A 23,188-nucleotide genomic window follows, 5' to 3' on the forward strand; every position below is an offset into this window, starting at 1 on the left:
ATTTTCTCATGAAATGACTGTCATTTGCATTCAATTCCCAAGTGTCCCAGATATCCTGTCCCAGGGAATATTCCTGTACTATAATCTCCTGGAGGTGACATTGCAAGAGAGGTATGTGAAACAGTTTTTCTGAGTCTAGTTAAGAATTGTCCCACACCTGCAATGCTATTTAAAATGAAGTTATTGTTACAATTAGGACTCTTGAAGTCCAAATGTGCTTGATGTGGCCCAATTCTCATTTTTTTCCCTTGCAATAGCAGGGTTAAAAGTTTTGGGGGCAAAAATTTTTTAAAGAAAACTGCAGAAGTTGCTACTACATCAAAAATCAACTTGGTTACTATTAAAATTATATTTAACAGAGTTGCCATATACAAGCTTCTATTTTTTGGTTGGCTACACACAGATGTGGATCTAAAGGAGGAAGTGTGTGACTTTCATCTTCTCTTGATAATTTTATGTTGATTACAAATTATATAGATGGAAGGAATGTGAAATAAAGTGTAATGAAGGCCAAGAAAAGAAGGGGATAGCATAGTTTAGTGGCTGAGAAAACCAATTTGGGAATCAAAAAGATGTGTTCAAATCAGTTTTTCAACTTATTAGCAGTGTGACCTTTGGTGACTTATTTCAACTTCTCTAAATTTGTTTGCTAATATTAAAAGGATGCTTAATACCTCTATATAATGGTTATTATGAAAATCATATAAAGATATATATAAAAGTTCTTGTCAGTGTCTTGAATATATAAGCACTCAAGTGTATTTGATCATTTATATTGTTGCTTTTCTTTATAATAATAATAAATGCTCAAGTATTATTACTCGTTTATTGTGGCTGTTATTATTACCATATTTATTAAGAAATAAAACAATTGGCCTTAGTCAGTGTGGTTCAGTTGATTGAGCGGTGTCTGGTGCACATAGAAAGGTCACTGGTTCGATTCCCCAGTCAGGACACATACCCAGGTTGTGAATTCCATCCCAGGTGTGTGCGGGAGGCAACCAATCAATGTTTCTCTGTCACATCAACGTTTCTCTCTCTCTCCTTTTCTCTCTAAAATCAATAAAACATTTTTATAAATAAATAAAACAATTGATATGTGATATTTAATATTCAATCCTGGCTAATTTCAACTGTTTCCCTCTGGCCCACTCCTTTATAGATTACAAAAAATTGAGAAAAAAAAATTTCCTCACTGTACTAAAATAGAAAGCTCCAGAGAGAGCTGAAAAGAGTGAAAAAGTTTAAGTCCCTCCCCAGAGGATAGATAAGTTAAGTGAGTGATAAAGGTATAGGCCAAGCCTCATTAAGAAGTCCCAACTACAAGAGCATAATTGCCAATGATTATCAGATAAGGGGTTAACTTCCAATACATATAGAGTGCTCATACAACTCCACAAAAGGAAGACAAAGAATCCAATAAAAAAATGGGCAGAGGAACTAAATAGACACCTCTCCAAACAGGACATACAAATGGCTAAGAAACATATGAAGAAATGCTCATCATCACTAATCATCAGAGAGATGCAAATCAAAACAACAATGAGGTATCACCTCACACCTGTCAGAATGGCCGCCATCAACAAATCATCAAACAACAAGTGTTGGCGAGTGTGTGGAGAAAAGTGGACTCTAGTGCACTGCTGGTGGAAATGCAGACTGGTGCAGCCACTATGGAAAACAATATGGTGTCACCTCAAAAAATTAAAAATTGATCTTCCATTTGACCCAGTGATTCCACTTCTAGGAATATACCCTAAGAAGCCTGAAACACCAATCAAAAAGAATATATGTACCCCCATGTTCATAGCAGCACTATTTACAATAGCTAAGATCTGGAAACAGCCCAAGTGCCCATCAGTAGACGAATGGATAAAAAAGCAGTGGTACATATACACAATGGAGTACTACGCAGCAGTAAGAAAGAAAGATCTCTTATCCTTTGAGACTACATGGAGGGACCTTGAAAGTATCATCCTAAGTGAAACAAGCCAAACAGAGAAAGACAAATTTCATATGATCTCACTTATTTATGGAATATAATGAACATAACAGTTTGAGGAATGGGGTAGTCCCAGAGACGCTGAAGCGGGGTACAGACTGACAATCCCCTAAGGAGTGGGGAGGTGGGGGAGGGATGAACCACAGAACTTATACGCACGTATGCATGAACAGTGGACATGGACAACAATCTGGGGAAGGGGCAGGGTGGGGAGGGGGAGGGGGGAATCAGTGGGGGAAAAAATGAGAATCATCTGTAACAAAAATTAATCAATAAAAAATAAAATAAAATAAATAAAAAAATGAATAATGCTATGGACTCACAAATTCTACTAAAATATTTTTTAAGGTGAGTTTTTAGTAGAAGAAGAATGATTTCTATTTAAAGAATGAAACTGAATAGTAATTATATACTTTGATGTCATAATTTTTAAGATTAAAATTCTAGCCCAGAAAAAAAAAAAAAGAAGAAGTCCCAACTACAGATCTCTGGCTATTCCTAATAGTTCACAGCTCACTTACTCCTGCTTGTTTTGCGAGAGGGGAGCCTTTTCTTGACTTACAGTGTCAGGTGTGGACTTAATGACATAAGTGATTAAGCTTTTGTTTGTCAAAGGTCCTAAGTCTCCACCCCCAGACACCTGATGAATGAAAATGGTTCCAGGGGACAAAACGTATAAGGGAACAGGATTCTTGACTCTAATTCCTAAGCCTCCCTATGCAAGTTGGGTGGCAACTCTGCATTAATACGTATACAACGTTCCTTTTGAGTAGAATTCTGGGAGGCTCATTAGAATCCTGTCATAATTGAGGCTCTCCTGGACGGCCACGAGCAGGGTGAGAGTCTCCCTTTCGAAGTGCATATTAGAGAGAATATGGGGGAGCAAAGTGGAGGGAGGGGAACATGAGAGGGAAGTGAGCTGTAGCAGGATTCCAGGGAACCCTACTGACCTTAGGAGCTGCCAGCATCCTTGTAACGCTACTACGCAGCCGTTCCTCTGACCCCGACTACGCCGCCGCCATCTTCTTTTCTGTGACTATCCAGACCAGCCATCTTGCCCACCGCCCTCCCCCGCCACCAGCCATCTCAGCCACCGTAGCCAGCCACAGCAGCGGCACCTACAATCCCTTCGGGACTTCGGCACCTTCGAGAACTACGCCGCCGAGAACAGCGCTGAGGTAAAGACGCCGAGTTTGCCATGGCGAACAAGACTAGTCACCCTGTAAAACTTTATACTCTGAATGAGGACAAACATTGGGATTATCTAGGCTCAGGGCTTGTCACCACAGTTTACACTCAAACCCAGGGCGCGGCTCTGTTAGTTAGGTCGGAGTCCAGCGGTTCACTGATGCTGGAATCTGAGATACTTCCAGACACTCCCTATCAGAAACAAAAGGACACATTGATTGTTTGGTCTGAAGCTGACAACCATGGAATGGCATTGAGTTTCCAAGACATAGGCAGTTGTCATGAGACCTGGGAAGACATTTGCCAGGTTCAAGGAAAAGACCCATCCGTCAGCATCACACAAGAACTCTTAGATGATTTAGAGGAGGACTGTGATGAAACGCTAGAAACTGATATGTTTGACCTGCCTAACTGTGAACTCAGTAAACTTAAAGACATTGCTAATTTAGTCACCTCAGCTTTCACTTCACCTATCCGTAGCAGAAGGCTGGCCCTGGTCTTGGAAAATGAGAACTATATTAAAAAACTACTGCAGCTGTTACACTCTTGTGAGAACCTGGGATACACTGAAGGCTTATACCATTTGCATACAATTGTTAGAGGAATCTTATTCCTCGACAAGACATCTTTGTTTGAGATCTTGTTTTCTGATGAGTGTATCATGAATGTGGTGGGATGCCTTGAATATGACCCTGCTTTGGCTCAGCCAAAAAGGCATAGGGAATTCTTGACCCAAAATGCAAAGTTCAAGGAAGTTATACCTATAACAGCCTGTAAACTTAAACAAAGAATACATCAAACATACAGGGTACAGTATATTCAAGACATTCTTTTCCCTACACCATCCGTATTGGAAGATAATTGTCTTTCTGCTCTTAAAACTTTTATTTTCCTCAACAAGATGGAGATAATCCACATGCTGCAGACAGATGACAAGTTTTTGCCTGAAGTTTTTGCGCAGTTAAAGGATAAGACTACTGATGATGATAAGCGGCGCGAATTAATACTTTTTTTCAAGGAATTCTGTACGTTTACTCAGACATTAAAGTCTCGAAACAAGAATGCACTGTTCAAAACATTGACACAAATGGGAATTCTTCCTGCTGTTAAAGTTGTAATGAGCCTGGATGATTTTCAAATAAGGTCAGCTGCTACTGACATATTTGCTTATCTAGTGGAGCATAGTCCAACCATGATCCGAGAATTCATAATAGAAGAAGCCCAGCAGAATGAAGGTGCTAACCTTCTCATTAATTTAATAATTAAACAAATGACTTGTGATACTGATCCTGAGCTAGCAGGTGCTTTTCAAATAATGGAACTTCTTCGTTATCTACTTGATCCAGACAACATGCTAGCGACACCTTATAAATGTGAAAGAAGTAAATTTCTAAATTTCTTCTATAAACAATGTATGCATAACGTAATAGCACCACTTTTGGCCACGACTTCAGAAGATACACTTGAAGAGGATCATAGACTTGGAGCTGACGTACACAACAAAAATTGCCTCGATAATTATCAAACCGCACAGCTGCTTAGCTTAATTTTAGAGCTGCTCATATTTTGTGTGCAACATCACACATATTACATAAAATACTATATTTTGAGAAAAGACTTGCTAAGAAATGTCTTGATCTTAATGAATTCGAGACACACTTTCTTGGTCTTATGTGCTCTTCGCTTTATGAGAAAGATAATTGGGCTTAAAGATGAAGTTTATAATCGTTATATCATTGAGGGAAATTTTTTTGAGCCAGTTGTAAATGCCTTTCTGGATAATGGAACTCGGTACAATATGTTGAATTCAGCTGTTATTGAAATGTTTGAATATATAAGAACGGAAAACATCAAGTCTCTTGTTGCACATGTAGTTGAAAACTTTTATAAAACACTTGAATGGATTGAATACATTCACACATTCAAAGGTTTGAGAATTAAATATGAAAAAGAGAAAGCCCGAAAGAGTGAGGTACAGAAGAGTTTGACGTCTACGCAGAATAATAGTAAAATATTTTTAAGAAGGGCCAGAGTCCTGGAGAATAAAGAAGCGTGTGTTAAAGGAAATATAGAAAATACAGAGGAAGAAGAAGCAGGTACAAAGCTAATGGAAAATGATTATCAAGATGATTATGATAAATGTATGGAGACTGAAAAAAGAAAAGAAAATGAAGACAAGGTATATGTTCCTAAAAGAACATCTTCTGGTGACTACAAATTTACTTATTTCCATTCTGCTGATAATGCTAATGGAACAGGTGGCCCAAGTTATAGTCGAGTAATGAGATTAGTGGATTATCCAGATGATGATGAAGAAGAAGATAAGGAAGATGAAACAGCCTTCAGGAAAAGACCACATCTTAACCTGTAAAATCTTTATGAGAGACTCAACATTATTAAAGTCTATATTACTAAAATTCTGTAAACATCAATTAGCTAAAAAGTCTGAATCAAAAACTTTCTTATGTGAATTTATAAGTATGCAATTTGTAAAGATGCTCAGTATTATCATCTAGAAGGGTTTAGTTCTGTAAAAATCAAGCTTCCCATAATCTTAGAAAAAGAAAAAACTAACCAGAACCTGAATAACTTCTTAGCAAGAAAGGGTTTTATTTGGAGGGTGTGGGAGAACAGACTGACAATATAATATCAATGTAGTTTTGTTCCAGCAGTATATATTAGAAACAACTGTTAACAGTACAGTTGCACAATCTGTAATAGTACCTGCCCAAAACCATTGGCTATGGTTTTTCTTTCTTTCATTGCCTTCTTTGAAACAAAAATGTATGTTAATGTTTATATAGAAACAAAGTCAACTGGAATTTTTTAAAAGTTAAGCTACTTACAGTTCTGTGAAGTTTTAACGAAAATTCAGCATTATGGGTAATTGGAGGGAAGTAACTTTCAGTGTGTATTTTCATGAATAAAAAGGGAAGCTGGATTCAAAACGTGCAGTTGTGAATATGCCTTTTTTTTTCGATAAGAGATGTTAAAAGTCAGTCAAATATTATTCTAAAGGGTGTTCTTTAGGACCTTGGGAGTAAGTAGAATAGAATGTTTTCAACTTGAAAGTCATTTCCTGATTCATTAATAAAGCTGTGTCTGACTCCAGAGCAGCAGGTAAGTTTTAAAGTGCAATTTACAAAGACTAACACACAAAAAATGGTGCTGAATGAAGTGGCACTTAATATCTAGAAACCATTTTGGGCCAAGAAAAGGTTACTTAGGTGTCAGATTCCACAAACAGTATATGAAGTTTTTTTTTTTTTTCTTTTCTATAAACAACATGTAATATGAAAGGTGCTTTGTTAAAGAGCGAATGCAAATGAATTTCTGAAAATAAATTGTAGCAAAGAGTTAAGAGGTTTTATTTTATTTATTTATTTTTTTATCCTCACCCGAGGACATTTTTCCATTTTTTGTTCAGACAATTTTAAATGTAATATTATGCCAAGAGGAGACATATCTCATGCAAAACTGAGACTGTTGTATAAGAGGTACAAAAAGAATGCATTTCTAAAACAACAATCATTTCACTTGATATAAAGTCTGCTAAAATGTGGACATGACCTCAGGAGATGTCATCAGACATTATTGAGGACATGACACAGCAGGGGAACTGCATTTTCATATCTTTCAAACCCTGCTAGTTAAATTAAATGTTATAATGGTATTATTCAAAGTCAAATAACTTTATGAGTATCTATCAAAAAAAGCAGTTTGTTTAAAAAGCATTTCATATTTTCCTTCTGGCTAGACTGTCATGGGGAATGTTATTCATAGTATAAACATTTACATGCATACACAGAGTTTTGCTTTGAATAAAATATACTTCACTCTTTGTTTTGGTGGGAGCAGCACCACTTCCTTAACAGAGTAGCAATTTACATTTAGACAGAGAAGAACAATTTTTTTGACGCTCTTTCTGCTTATTCTCTTCCCTTCAGCTAGTTCTAACTGGCCATAAAAAAAATGAACACTATAAGAGAAAAAAATGAATATTTGCATTTTTTGTTGTATTGTCCCCAGTGAGCTTGTAAGGCAAAACAAGGGAGGGCATAAGTGTAATGGAAAGTTGGTGGGAAAAAAAAAGTAAAGGAAAAAAGAAAAAAGGACAGGCATTCTATCGAGCTGTGTAACCTCTATGAGCCCTTTTCTAGTCTCAGCTACTTAATGTTAGGAAATAACATGACAAGCAAAATGGTGCAAAGCAAAATTGCCCATCAGATGGCATAACCTACTATTAAGGGAACATTTAAGAGGGCAACAAAACACAGAAGAGCAATCCTTACTGTCTGGACACTGAGTGAAAAATTGACAAAAATTTTTAGACTCACTAGATATTGTATGTGAGATACTTTGTAAAAAATGTTTAATTTCCTCTAAGTCTTTTAGAAGTTAATTTTAAAAGTACCCTTAAGTGGCTTATTTATAAAAACGAAGAAACAGTTTAGAATGGCCCTGTATTTACAAAAACATTCGGGTAAGCATTTCTGTAGAGGTGCCCTGGATTCAATAAGGTTTTGGCTTTTAATAGATGACTTTCAGTAATTTTTATGACTCAGTGACTTTCTAAACACACCAACAAGGGGAAGGTGATGTAACAGATAAAGCAAAAGCTTCATATTCAGACAGCCCTTGATAATGCAGGCTCTGACATTTACCGGTTTCATGACCTTAGCAATTTGCTTATTTTCTCCTCTAGCCACAATTTCTCCATCTTGTCTTAAAAATGAGAAACTATATGTAAATTACCAAGAACATAGTACTCAATAAATAGCTTTTAAAACTGATTATTATCATCAGCAAGAGTATAATAATTTCCAAGAAATAGGGATAAAGCCAAGTATAAGCACGTATGCCACAAGTTATGCTTTTAAAACAATAATGTTATATTCTGGACTAAATTGATAGCAACATGATACATTAAAAATTAATGAGTTCAGTTCTGGTTGGCAGACAAGTCTACATGTATGTATTGTGCCCTTAATATTTCAAAAGACGTCTGTACAATTTCCTGTTCCTTTAGTCCTGGTTTAATGACCAAATTGCCTTACTCTAGTGTAGGGCTTCTCAACTTATTCACTGTTGACGTTTGGGGCCAGATAATTCATTGTTTCAGGAGGCTCTCCTGTGCATTGTAGGATATTTAGCAGCATTCCTGACAAATGCCCACTAGGTGCCAGCAGCACACCCCAGTGGTAACAACAGAAACTGTATCCAGAAGTCAAATAAATACCCCTCCAGTAGGCAAAAATCACCCTCTATTGTGAACCTAGCTTAAAGATGTGTGAGACTTGATTCAAGGGCTTATCTTACTTTATGGATATTGGGTCCACATCCATTAGGCTGAATAACCCTCTGTTTTTACCCTCTACCTAAAAGGGCCAAGTATATACAAGAATCAGGTGTATAATGCACTTTCATAAAAACAGAATAGACTTTGCTTGGAATTACAGAGATGCAGTTTCTGCATTTCATTATAAGCATAACCATGGCTTCTTATTTGACATGTCTAATTCTCAGTTTTCTTATCTGGAATGTATGGCTAACAATACTGTTATGGCTGAATTGTAACCCCCCCCCCCAAATTCCTATTTTGAAGTCCTAACTCCCAATACCTCAGATGGTACTGTATTTGGAGAGAGGGTCTTAGAATATATGATTAAGTTAAAATGTGGTCATTAGGGTAGACCCAACTCCAATATAACTAGTGTCTTTAGAAGAAGAAGAAATTTGAATACAGACATACACACAGAGGGAAGATAATGTGAAGACACAGAGACAATAGACAATATGGCCCTCTATAAGCCAAGGAGAAAAGCCTCAGAAGAAACCAAGTCTTCCAACACCTTGATCTGGGTCTTCTAGCCTCCAGAACTGTTAGAAAACAAATTTCTGCTGTTTAAGCCACACAACCTATGGTACTTTGAAATGGCAGCCTTGGCAAACTAATACAAACTCCTAATAGCAAGAAGTTTTGTTAGGATTAAGTAAGATGTACCTTATGAGTATCACATAATTATTATGATAAAGAGTTCACAATTGAGATATGATGATAGACATTCTTTATTGAGCATGTAGTATGTGTCAAACATACTTTCATAGGCAATTTACCTACATTATTTCTAATTTCACAATAAAGCTGCAAGGTATATATGGAGGCCATAATAATGCACTTGTAGAAAGGGGGAATAACTTAGTAAAATTAAGGGTCCCAGCCACTGTGCTCTTCATTCATTGCCTCACTTTCTCCCAGGTCATGCTTCCTAGGGGCTGCTTCCAGCCAGTGGTTTGCATGACAGGGCTACTAACACAGGTTCTGGAAGACGAGAGACTCCTCTGAGTAGAGATTGACTTGAGGACTTTCTGAAGGCCTTCCTGAGTATTTCTGAGACCTCATGGTGATCAAGGGTGCTGCTATCGTTCTCTTTATTCTTCTTTTGAGGTCAAAGTGAGTCATGATCTAATGGTGCTTCCAATATCCTCCAACCTGCTTTCCATTGCCTCTCATTGGCATCTTTCTTTCTTTCTTTCTTTCTTTCTTTCTTTCTTTCTTTCTTTCTTTCTTTCTTTCTTTCTTTCTTTCTTTCTTTCTTTCTTTTTTTTTTTTTTGTGGTACATGCCCCTAGCGGGAACTGAACCTGGGACTCTCTGGTCCGCAGGCCGATGCTCAACCACGGAGCCAAACTGGCCAGGGCTGGCATTTTTCTTAATAAAATTCTTGCATGCTACAATCCTCTTGGGGAAACTGGACTAATAGAGTATTGCTCTGACTCTATTTTGCAGAAGAAACAGGCACACAGAAGTGTGTGCCCGGAATTACATAACCAATACCAGTAAGACTCTACTCAGATTATGTTTGTCTGACTCCATAGATTGAGTTATTTCTCTAAAGTATAATGTGTCTTGAAATGTATAGTGAAAGTACTTTAAGCATTAAAACCATTATATGCAACCACTATATAGATTTATTAATAATAAAGTAGAAATCTGAAATCAATATATCAGGTCTATGAGCAATCAAAGCACAAAATTAGTAATAATATTCCTCTTTCTGCTTTACTCACATTTCCAAAGGTCATCTTAAGCTAACACTGCTTGAATTCTCTTTCACAAAAACACACCATAGCACTCTGCAAATCACCATGGTCACACTCACCACAGAAATTACTAAAGAGATAGTGAAATTTTCACTCTTGCCTCAGAAGTCAAGAGATAAAGGAGCTAACTTACAATTGGTGCCATGCACTATACTAAGTACTTTATATGTGTGGTGGGATACGTTGACATTGATAGTGGTAGTCCATATCACCACTTCTCCTCATGCATTCCCCCATGCTAGAATTAATCTGAGAAAAATGTTGGCAACAGAGGCCTACTTAACTTACAGAGATTAAGTTTCAGCCCTATTGAAAAATGTGGGCTTGAAATAGAAATTATGTCCAATTATATAACACTTGAAATTAAATATATTGCAATTCTTGAGTGTGTAGGCTGCTTCTTAGCAACTAGACTTGCATCAACTTGTGTCCTTTCTTACTTTCTATTGAATTGTTTGGGTATTTGGTTCCCTTTTCTCCTTTATTGCTTTGGAAAGTATTCTTTCTATTTGAATCTGGTAGTTAGTTATCTTTAAATTGTAACACACACACTTCATTTTACGAAGACTTAATTTAATCAATCTATTCTTCCCTGGAATAATAAAAGAAATCATTTTACATCTATCATCCCTTTATAGCAGTGGTTCTCAACCTTCCTAATGCTGCGACCCTTTAGTACAGTTCCTCATGTTGTGGTGACCCCCAACCATAAAATTATCTTCGTTGCTACTTCATAACTGTAATTTTGCTACTGTTATGTCTTAGGCGACCCCTGTGAAAGGGTTGTTCGACCCCTAAAGGGGTTGCGACCCACAGGTTGAGAACCAGTGCTCTATAGCATTGCATGTGATTACTGTTTTAATATATTTGACACTTTTAGCTGTTTTTACTAAAAGGTAGTTGGTCTCCAAACTGTTGGAATCAGAAGCAAACAAGTTTGAGTTAGACTATTTCCTGCCCTCACTGCGATGACTAAATTGAACAATTATGTAGGTAGTATTTGGAGAAAACTACAGAATATTACTTTTGTTGGAGAGTTACTAAAGCAACCTTATAGAAAAGAAGGGCATATGGAAATGGGCTGAGGAGCCAGATAAGCCACACAATAATATTGGGATGTTTCTGTTGTACACATTTTTAAAGATACCCTACAAAATCTGAAGAGTGCTTTAGTCTATCACATTTGCCAGTGGAGAACACACAGTGTTTTTAGTGTATTTCCAAAGATTGTGAAATATCAAGGAACTGTAGATTTAGTTCATGCCAAAAATAAGATATCCTGTAAAAAGTTATTCATATTTTTTTCATATTTGAGTATTATTCTTTAAATATAATTAAGTGTTGCAATGATCCTAAGTATAAAGATCCTTTTCAATGTATAATAGATTACATGTTATGGGGAAAAATCACACTATGTTAGAGTTTTCAAAATACATCAGTTTCCTTTATATAAATACATTTTTATTAAATTTTGCCAGTTTTTTAAAGATGTAATTGACATATAACATGGAATTAGTTCAAGGTGTACAACATAATGATCTGATTATGTCTATATTACCAATTGATCATCAACTACCATAAGTTTAGGAAACATCAATCATTTCAGATAGTAACAAACTTCTTTAGATAAGCACATTTGTAATAATAGTATTATGTGTGATGGTTTTGCTTATTTTCATCAATATTTCACACATAGATAAAAGTATATTGAGTGGGATATGGGTTTAGAATGGCTGAGTTTGTGCCATTATCAAAATACTGTCCACCTATTGGACTTCAAATCATTTATATAACCTCTCAAAGTCTCAGGATATTTATCTATAAAATAATGGTTATGCTATAAATGACAATGTGTAGGCAAAATTATAAAATTTTAAAACACTATAGGGATGTTAATGAGTATTTACTGCTTAGTTAATCTGATATTGTAACAATTCTTCTTTTTATCTAAAAACTGTGGTTTCATTATTATTTCTCTCTGTACCGCAGGCCGACGCTCTAACCGCTGAGCCAAACTGGCCAGGGCTCATTATTATTTCTCAAATAAAATATTATATCAGGTTATACATATATGCAACCCTATATTGATACCACAAAGTTGGACTATCAGTAATGATTTAACAGTAATTTCTTTATGTTTTCCTTTTTAAAGTATTCAATTTAGATGTAGGAAAATTAGCACATTTTCTTTTCTTTTTTCCTATCTATACTTTGAAATTTATATCATGATATTTAATACATTAATATAGTATTCCTAGAAAAATATCAACTAGCAAAATTAAGATCTTTTACCATTACCTAAAATCTAAGATCTATCATTTCTACATTTTATTGAGGAGCTCATTCTCATTATTTTGATGTACATGAATTTGGTGTTTCATGAATTTTATATAAATATACTCATAACAAATTCATATTAGAGCTATATGTGTATGTATATAAAATATATACTTTATTATATAACATTAATAGATATTTTCTCATTGTCTTTTTCATTCTCCCTCTCTTTCCTTGAGAAACATTAAATTTGCCATAAGAAATATAATTCCTAATTCTTAGCAAAGCTGTTTCAATGAGATTGACACCACTCCATTACTAGCCTCAAGGATATGTAAGTGCATTTCTTGACATTTGCGAGTGATACATGGATAAATATACAACAAAGATAAAACAAATGAAATGTATACATTTCTAAGAATTATACTCTCTTCTTTCATGAGAACTACTTGAAAAGGTTCTCTTTGTTGCTGGATGCAAATGATAAATGTATGGGTTTTGGAGCTGGTGGCAGCCATACTTTGATAATACGGGAAGAAACTTTCTGCAGGAGTAACCAGGATCAAAGAAACAAGGCCGAAAATTGTATAGAGATAAATCCATCTACAATATTTAATTCCTAAATCAAGTTAAATCTGAAGCTTTACTTTTGGATTATTGAGTAACCAGAGAAAACATTTCCTTTGTAATATAAGCTGATTTACATTGGATTTTCTGTTATTTAAAGTATTTTGAGACTATTACAGGTGAATTCTGTTTAATCTTCAAAGAGAAAAAAATGAACTCTAATGCTATTTCAACTGTTTCAGGACATAGACAAAAGAAGTTTCAAGCACTTCAAATATTGGACTGAATTTTACTAGGAAAAACAAAAACAGACAAGGAGATGTTCCCCCACCCCACCCCCAAAAAAATTAATTCATAGTGAAGCAAATCTGTTAAAAGAAGATCACCAATTATAGTCTATCTGTGCATCATGAACATTTTTCCACACGGTAAAGACAGATTTTCATATTGATATTACAAATAAGGGGAACGATTTATCATACAGAAAGCTAAAAATTATGAAATTTAACACCTATGTCTGTTAGAAAGTTAATGCTTTCTTAACTGTGTGTAGCATGTATCCGTAGAACTGATATGTAGCCAGTGCATCTGGTAGAGCATACAAGGTAGTATACAATTTGACTGGTTGTTCAGTGCTCACTAATAGTGGTCAGAATCTGTTGGGTAGACACTGTAGTATGTTTTGAATATCATTCCATTTTATGTAGTACTGATGTGAGTATATGTGTGTGTGTTTTTTTAATTATTATTATTTTTATTTTTATCCTCACCCAAGGACATTTTTCCTTTTTTTTTGTTCTGATAGAGTGGAAGGGAGAGAGAGAGAGAGAGAGAAACATCCATGTGAAAGGGACACATCGAGTGGTCGCCACCCACACGACCCAACCAGGGCCAGGGACAAACTACAACCAAGGTACGTGCCCTTAGCAGGAACCGAACCCGAGTCTCTCTGGACCGCAGGCAGATGCTCTAACCTCTGAGCCAAACCGGCCAGGGCATGTGTGTATTTTAATATAAGTTGTGTTCTATATGTATACATGAAAATCAGCATTATGGTTAATGCTGAATCTCTAAAAGAATATCTATTAGAGTCAAGAACAATTATCAACCATTATTTTTCATTGAATGGTCTCTCTTAGCCTATGGCATTAGATCATAAAGAGTAAGAAATGAGAACTATAAATATTAGGAAGAAGAAAAACATATTATCTTTTTCAGATTTTATCATTATAGACTTTGAAGATCCAAATAATCTGAAAAACAAAAAGCAAATTCAATAAGGGTGTGGATTACACAATTAGTAAATGACAGCCATAACTCTCCTTTATCAAAAAATAGGTACAGTAGCTACTTAAAATTAAATGCCTGGTAATAAATATGATAAGAAATGTATAAAGCCTATATAAAGCAGACATTAAAATTTCTTAAGACATAAAATCTTTTAATAAGATTTTTTTTATTAATTTGTTTTTGTTACAGATGTTTCTCCTTTTTCCCCCATTGACACCCTCTTCCCCATCCCCAGTTTTGTTGTCTATGTCTATTGGTCATGCATACATGCATATAAGTTCTGTGGTTTATATCTCCTCCCAACCCCCCTTCTCTGAGGCTTGTCAGTCTGTACCCCACTTCTATGTCTCTGGGTCAATTTAGTTAATCAGTTTGTTTAGTTCAATATATCCCACAAATAAGTGAGATCATGTGATATCTGTCTTTCTCTGCTTGGCTTGTTTCGCTTAGCATAATACTCTCCAGGTCCTTCCATGCCACCTCAAAGGATAAGAGATCTTTCTTTCTTACAGCTGCATAGTATTCCATTGTGAAAAAGATGAAGGAATTAAGAAGTACAAATTGGTTGTTAGACTGATGAACCTCAAAGGGAAGGGGGGAGGGTGGGCAGGATGAAATAAACCAAAGAACATATATATATATCTACATATATATATATATATATATGGACACTGACAATAGTGTGGGGAAGGCAGGAGGGGGGTGAAAGTGGAGAGGAGGGGGTCAATGGGGAAAGAGGGGGGACATCTGTAATACATTCAACAATAAAGCTTAAAAATATGCATGAAAATCAATAAAACCCTTGATTCATATATTATCTTCTTAGAATTTTTTCTAACATATTTAAAAATTGTGAAGTGACAAACATATCTTGATATTTATTGCAGCATTGTTTAGAGTAGCAAATTCTGTAAGTAGCTTAAGTGTCCATCATCAAGTGACTAGAATTACACTATACTATTTTAGCTATAATAATTATATTTATAGCATAATATGCACATATGTAAAATTATTTTAAATTAGATTTTTTTTTTTGGTCTCAGTTTCAGCTGAGCTTCTTACATTGGACAGCAAAACAATAGTTGCTAAAGTGAAGCTCTAGTCCATTCATGTGGTTCATTATTACAAGGAGTTATATGAAAAAATGGTTTGTAACCTATAGCCCATACTTGAAACATTATAAAGGAGTTTAAATTGAGGCTAGGTAGGCTGGACTGTGTGCCTCAGTGGTTGAGCATCGACCCATGCACCAAGAGGTCGCTGGTTCAATTCCCGGTTAGGGCACATGCCCAGGATGTGGGCCAAATCCCCAGTGAGGGGCATACAGGAGGTGGCCAATTGATGTTCTCCCTCATCGATGTTTCTATCTCTCTCTTCCTCTTCCTTTCTCTCTCACTAAAAACCAATAAAGAAAAAAATGTTATTAAAATAATAATAAATTGAAGCTAGGTAAAGAGAGAATTTCTTTGGAGATGTTTTCAATAGGACTCTGATACTTCCTTATATCACCATTACACTTATCTCTTGGGAGGAGGGGATGAAGGTGTTGTTCATTGACAGTTTACTGTGAAGTGCTTTATTTAAGGAAATCAGCTGAATATTTTAAAAAGTGTCCACTGAAGTTTGGGGAATACAGTGACCTGATGTTTGACTAATACCTGAGAATTCTAAAGAGGCTGTGGAATTATCCAAAGGAAAAAAAGGTCATATTTAGAACAAACTGCACTTCCACCTACGGAATGAACAAGGCTGTGGATGTGTTCTCCCAGGCTGGTATGTTAATATGCAATCAGGGAGATAAAAAATAGCTTGAAGTCATCTAAGCAGGGACTCAGCCTCAAAAAACTACCTGAAAGAAAGCTGGGGCTTCAGTCCATTTATTATGTGAATTAATTATCCTCACTGGTTCTTTGCCCAGCCTTGGGTACTATATTCTCATGAGAATCTGCTGATCAGTAATCAGCTGAACACTTGAGGGGTGCTTCTAAAGATCTCTGGAGTCCTCTCTGTGTACAGCTCTCTCCAGTATTCTTTACTGAGAATAATGGCCAACATGGTCTCTGAACTGTCAACTCCATCCCAGAGATCCTCCAGGCCAGTGCCTAGAAACTCTATGGTCAGGAAACTCTCTCTAAGGAGTAAGCTTGGGCAATTCTGTTGCCAGAGAAATGAGTGAGTCCAATTTCTCCATAACTAGTGGGAGTGGGGTTCTTAGGACGCTGCTGGAACAAGCATTTCTGGAGGCCCCCGTGGGAGAACGGAATGTGGCGAAAAAAACTTTATATGTATGGAGTTACATTCCTTGTTTTGCAAAGTTCCAGTTCCCTCAAACCAGGCCTAGAAAATATGTAGCTGTGGATTTAACAAGGCTAGAAGCAGGGCCAATGTCCAGAATTTCCATTCCATGGTGAAGTTGAGTCCAGCAGAACATCAGGCTAGATTCAGTCCATCAGTTCATTGTGTGTGTCCCACATGGCTGTGAGCCATGTGGGCAAATGCAGGGCATAGGAACCCCACAAACCAGAAGTCATACATGAGCAGCAAGAGCCAAGAACACCAAAAGAGAAAACTTTGGGAGCTAATGTATCTCAGATTTTGTGCCCTTGCAGTGGCCACACCTATTCTAGCCAATTACCTGTTTCCAGGTGTGATTGACAGGTAAGCATCTTCCCACATCTTCCAGACCTTACTGAGCATGAGTCTAAACTGTCTCTGTCCAGTGCCTTCCCTTACTGATCTGCAGGAAACTGACTTGGAGAGTGTTAGCTGCAGCTTCCTGGCAAAGCTGTATAAATGGCATACTTATATTATTTAGCCTTCCCCTTACTCCTCTTCTGTTATTTAATAACCAAATTATTATAATGGTATCAATTCTAGGTCTCACCCTGTTTATGTCCTATTTCTTAAGAATATCTGTACTTTGTTGACTGATGCTCAATGTATTGCGACTCTTGTCTGTTTTGAGTATTCCAGGTGAAAGAATGAATCCAGTCCCTATTATTTTAACTTAGGGTTCTGACTGAAGTTTTTAAAGTAGAACTTTCAGGTAAAAATACACAATAAAATTCTAAACAAATAGTGTCTTCTCCATTTTACAGATATATGTATCTTCCTCCATCCACGAGGCTTTTGAAATGACAGAAAAAAATAAATCTCTAAAAGACTGAATCCCTTGTCTCCATTTAATTAATTCTCTTCAGATCTCAGCTCACTCTTTGAAGATTCCTTTCCCTCATCCCTCACTTCAAGGATCTGGTTAGCCACAATTCATAACATATGCTTCACTTACAATTTTATTTTTATGTAAGTAGTTATTTGCTTAATCTCAATTTCCCTTCCTAGAATGTAAGCACTATGAGGATGGGTACCTAGACTTTTTGGCTCACTACTCTCTCCCTAGTGGCTCTTTATTATAGTGCTAGAGAAAAAGGAACTATCTCTTAGATAATATGAGGTATTGCAAGAAGATGGAATGTAGATAGAGTCACACTGATAGAAAAATTTGAACAGAGAAAAATATTTTCTAAGGATAGGCCATCAAATGTATTTGCTAAAATCCTCTTTATAAGAATTTTTAAAACCTATGCACCCCCTTCCATGTCTTTAAAGTGGCACATAGTTTTTTATCATAATTTAAAATCACTGTGAAGAATGTAATTTCAGATATACTATAAAAATTGTAATTTAAAATAAAACCATCAACTTCTTTCTATAAGGACAAATATGTCTGGAAGGCTGTGGTCCAAGGCCATTTTTGCCGGTTATAAACGGGGTCTCCGGAACCAGAGGGAGCACACAGCTCTTCTTAAAATTGAAGGTGTTTATGCTCAAGATGAAACTGAATTCTATCTGGGCAAGAGATGTGCTTATGTGTACAAAGCAAAGAACAACACAGTGACTCCTGGTGGCAAACCAAACAAAACCAGAGTAATCTGGGGAAAGGTAACTTGTGCTCATGGAAATAGTGGCATGGTTCGTGCTAAATTCCGAAGCAACCTTCCTGCTAAGGCCATTGGACACAGAATTCGTGTAATGCTGTACCCCTCAAGGATTTATTGAAAAGTAAATAAAATGGATTTGAAAAGTAAATAAAATGGATTTGCTCTCTTGTGTTTTTGTTAAAATAAATAAATAAATAAATAAATAAATAAATAAATAAATAAATATAAATAAAATAAAACCATGACATTATTTTTTTGAATTGTAACCATTTTTTGAATTGGAACTTAAATAGCACCATGAGTATCCATTGGGGAAAAAAGTGTTGAATACGGTCTCATATTCTATTATATTTTTGTTACCTCTTGGAAATGGTCTTCATCTATTTTAAATTAGAGCATGTTTTATTGATTACTGTTAATGGAAAATTAACAGAAAACTTACAAATAAGAAACTTGAGACTATAAAGGACTTCAAGTTGAAGTTAGGTAAAGAGAGTATGTTTTCCTTTTTAATTCTAGAACATTGTCCAAAAGGTTCACTTAAAATTATTTTGGTTCTTTAAGAAACTGTACCTTTGTTTGGGTTACCTTTATTAGGGTCTATGCTTTTTGAAGTTACTTGTTAACTTATATAGATAGTATTCTGTAGAGAAACAGTATTTCTTTCAGATAGAAAACATAATCTTAATAATTTACTTTTCCAGTAAGATATTAAACAGCTTTGTCTTAAACTGACAACATTACCACTGTTTGAATTCTTTGAACTAGCTTTCCCATATGCTGTTTCCCTCATTATTTCCCTCATTATTGAGTTAAATAAATATTTGACAGGTGTTCACTTTATAACTTTAACTTTTGAAAGTTATTATTTTATAACATCCTATTCTAAGTAAGAAAACAAAGTACTGTATATATACGGATTGAAATTTTAATAAGTGTGTGTTATGCCTGTGGACATAAGATTTAAGGGTTACTTTTAAAAATTCCATTTTAAGACCTAATTGTCTTTATTAAGTGATTCATGAATCAGGTAACAACCTATCTAGTAAATAGAAAGGTACCCCAGTGAGTTGTGCAAATGGGAGGTTTTTATTATGAAGAAAGATGTTAGTACTAAGAAGTTAAAAGAGTGGATTTTTTCCTGCAAGGACACCTTCACTTAAGGGAAAGCAGGAGTCTTATCAGGCAGATTATCTCACTAGTGTGGATCATGAAATTCCATATTCATTGATTTAAAATTCCACTCCTGAGAGAGGAAAACTGCAATTAGGTTAGTCATTAGGGTTTGGTTTGGTGACTTGGGTTAGCAGAAATAACTCTATTTTGGACTGAGTCCCTTTTTCTTTTCTTCTCTTTCTTTAAATACTTTTTCTTTATTGATTTTTTTAGAGAGAAAGGAAGAAAAAGGGAGAGAGAGATAGAAACATCAATGAGAGAACACTATTGGCTGCCTCCTGCATGCTCCTTACTGGAGATCTGGCCCACAACCTGGGCATGTGCCCTGACCGGGAATGGAACCTGTAACTTCTTGGTGCATGGGTTGACACTCAACAACTGAGCCACACCAGCTGGGCTGTTTTCTCTTTTTCAATAGAGTTAAAATATGTCTTGTGGATTTATTTTTGTAACTGAAGGGGGGCAGAGTTTACCACCCCAAAATATGCCTCCTTGGTGATACTGATTATTTTGGCTTGGTTAATTTTAATAAACAGCAGAAGTTCTGAAAAGAAAATAGTAGTTACCTTTTGTAAAGACATTTATATTGTGAGGGCAATCTCCATCTGTAAGGGTGTTTTCCTCACTGTACCAGGCCTGCCTTTACTATCAATGGTGAAAGCAAGAACTTAAATCTGCACAACAATCTTACCTTTGTTTACTATGCTTTCTTGGTAACCTCCAATAATTGACTCCCCATCCCCAAAGTCTTCTTTTGTCTTTAACTGAAGGTGATATTTAAGGTGAGGCTCCTACCATTTGGGCTAATTACTCAGTTTTCCTGTGTGGACAAAAAGGGGCCACATGCTAACCTGACAAGCTCAGGGAAGGCCTGCATGGTGCCCTTGCAAAGTCAAAGACCTAAAGTAACCACAAAGGATGTTCTGAAATTAAAACTTTTTTAACTAAAAGCAGTTATGGCAGGTAGTCATGTCCTAGGCCTGCATCTTCCCTGACAAAGGTCAATCTTTACCTTAACTGAGACTTTCTGCATCTATGATAACATATCTTTGAAATGTCAAAGTAATTTTCTTTTTTCAGGACCCCTCAAAGCACAGGCACCACTCTCTGGAGACCACAAATCCCATCATTGTTATTGAGTTAATTGTTGACTGTTAACTATCCTGTACCCACCTATGTAAAAGATGTATGTGTCTATCTTTCTACTTTTCATCCAAACCCAGAGGTTCCTCCCACGCCCACTTTGCTTTCTCCCACCTCCTTAATCTATCACCAATAGATTTCATGTAATCCACTTATGTCTCCTCTTTTTATCGTAATGTATAAAGTAAAGTGCAAAACTACCATTCTATGGAGCATTATCTCAATCAGTTGAGATTTTCCTTCCTGGCGATCATTAACAGTTTTGGCTTAAATAAATACAAAAATTCTTCACAGGTTTGAATGTTTCTTATGTTGACACCTGGGTCTCTCCCATGTATACAGGATATGTACATGTTATTAAACTTAAATTTGTTTGTCTCCTGCTAATCTGTCTTACTGAAACCAAGGGTCTTCACAATTTTTATTTGATTTGTGACTATACCTTGAGGAATATTAGAAATCTCTCTCTCTCTCTCTCTCTCTCTCTCTCTCTCTCTCTCTCTCTCTCTCTCCACACCTCATAGACCTAGTCTCTTCCCTGGATAATCAGTAGCCTCTGAGGACCTGAGGCAGCAGAAGACAATAGTCCAGATTAGACTAATGGTCATAAGGTCAGATATCTGGCAGGCTAACGATAACATCTTGACCCAAGGTATGTTTCAGCTCCTAAGCCTTAAAATGGAATGAGCCTCCAGTTACTGGTCCGTGAAACCAGACAGGGATGCCAGAACAGAAGGTGAACTGCTCTTAAGACCTAAAGAAATGATTTATTACCCTAACTTCACCTCTGACTGGTACCGGAGAGATGAGTAGGCTGGATCTCCCTGATACTCGTGGGTGGCTATTGTGATATCTTTAGAAAATGAATTTTCTAAGACTTGCACTGGAGAATGAATGGATTTTATTGGCATGGAATTATGTCCTTTGGATTCTAAAGTGCCAGTTCCCTTAACCTAGTTCTGGAAGACATGCAGATGTAGATTTAGTAGAGCTAGAAACAGGGCCAATGTCCAGAGTTTTCTTTCCATGGTGAAGCCAGGACTGGGTCATGCATCAGGCTAGATTCAATCCATTAATCCATTGTATGGAGTCCACATGGCTGGGGGCCACTGGGTGAATGCAGAGCATAGGAGCTCCACAAGCCAGGAGTCCACAGACGGCAAGGGTGAGGGCCAAGAGAGACAGAGAGAGCACCTTCCTTTGTTTATGAGATTAAATATTCAGGTTTTGTGTGCTTGCAGTGGCCACAACTATTCTGGCTACTGATTCACTCCCAGGTGTGACTGACAGGCAGGTAAACACCTTCCCACACCACTCAGACTTTACTGGGCATACGTTTAAACTTCCTTTGTCTAGTCCCTTCCCCCATCAATTAGTGGGGAACAGACTTGGAGAGTGTCAAATTCTAGCTTTTAACAAAGCTGTATAAATGGCATGCTTATATTATCTGGTCTTCCCTTTACTCCTTTCCTGTTAAATAATAACCAGATTATTACAATGGCATCATGACCATTAGCTCCCTCCAGGACTTCCCTAACCCACAGTGTTTTGTGATCTTACCCCATGTAATCTGTAACCTACTTACCACTGGTGAGTCATGTCTTTCAGAGCACTAGCTCACTGTTCTCCGATTGGCACCAATCCTATAATAAATCACCTCCTTCCTCCACTGCCAACTCCTGCTTGAGAATTTATTTGGGACAGTGCATACAGGCAGAACGGACTCAAATATTGGGGTTTGATAACATCATGTCAATTTGATTAATAGACCAGCCACAAAAACCTTGAAGGGTAGAGGAAAATTTTTCCTCCCCAACATTACAATGATGGTTAGTATATAATTGGTCAAAACAATTTAAGTACATTTAATATATTTAAAATTATTACAAAGTAAAATTTTATGAAAATCGTACTTCCTTCTAAAATAAAATATGATAGTGTCGTGGCACCAGAGAACCGAGAGACTACCAAAACCAAATTAAAGCCAAATAAAGAGCAAAGCCAGCCGACGACTGATCCTGAGTTCTCAGAGACCAGCCCTGGGGCCTCCAAACGTTGTGGTGCGACAGAGTCAAAGAAAGACCACTAAAGAATTGAAGTCCAAATAAGAGCCGTTTATTAGCCGGCCAGCGTCTGATTCTGAACACCCCTGTGACAGAATCTTTAGAATCAGCCCTGATATGCTTTATCACGTGCCTTTTATACCTTACAGAAAATAGGATCTTCCTTATATAATGCCCAGGGCCACAGCAATGCTGTATAGAATTAGTTTGCCTTGCGGATAACAGGAACACCCAGGCACACCCAGGTATTTCATGTATTTCAAGTTACATTGGGTCACACTTAGCCTCGAGCTGCACAAACACAATGCAAGCCTAATTCCTTGAGATTCTGGGGGAGGTCGAGTCTCTGACTCAAGACCTCCAAGCTCTGTGGACTCTGTCAGACATGTAGCCGGCTCCCAACAATTTCTTGGTTCAGGGAGTATTACAATTTACTGA

At 36.6% G+C, this 23,188-nt stretch overlaps 2 protein-coding genes across 2 annotated transcripts; both read left to right on the forward strand.

The window, feature by feature from the left end:
- The first annotated feature begins 3,200 nt into the window (after window positions 1–3,200).
- LOC118635512 (serine/threonine-protein phosphatase 4 regulatory subunit 3B-like) lies at window positions 3,201–5,561 on the forward strand. Its single transcript, XM_036270166.1, has 2 exons — window positions 3,201–4,704; window positions 4,864–5,561. Exons 1-2 carry the CDS (start codon window positions 3,201–3,203, stop codon window positions 5,559–5,561), a joined length of 2,202 nt encoding a protein of 733 aa, XP_036126059.1.
- A 12,567-nt stretch (window positions 5,562–18,128) lies between these two features.
- Window positions 18,129–18,486, forward strand: LOC118635513 (60S ribosomal protein L35a-like). The gene has a single exon (XM_036270167.1). The coding sequence runs from the start codon at window positions 18,151–18,153 to the stop codon at window positions 18,484–18,486; it is 336 nt and encodes a 111-aa protein (XP_036126060.1). The 5' UTR covers window positions 18,129–18,150.
- The last annotated feature ends 4,702 nt before the right edge of the window (window positions 18,487–23,188 follow it).

The sequence above is a fragment of the Molossus molossus genome, unplaced genomic scaffold (genome assembly GCF_014108415.1).
Source record: "Molossus molossus isolate mMolMol1 unplaced genomic scaffold, mMolMol1.p scaffold_m16_p_2, whole genome shotgun sequence".
NCBI classification, from domain to species: Eukaryota; Metazoa; Chordata; class Mammalia; order Chiroptera; family Molossidae; genus Molossus; species Molossus molossus.

Bases quoted from the DNA above. Each gene is read 5' to 3' on its own strand.
- LOC118635513 (XM_036270167.1), top strand. From the start codon at position 18,151: ATGTCTGGAAGGCTGTGGTCCAAGGCCATTTTTGCCGGTTATAAACGG.
- LOC118635512 (XM_036270166.1), top strand. From the start codon at position 3,201: ATGGCGAACAAGACTAGTCACCCTGTAAAACTTTATACTCTGAATGAG. The intron at 4,705-4,863 runs ATAATTATCAAA...TCTTGGTCTTAT, and splicing joins ACACAACAAAAATTGCCTCG to GTGCTCTTCGCTTTATGAGA.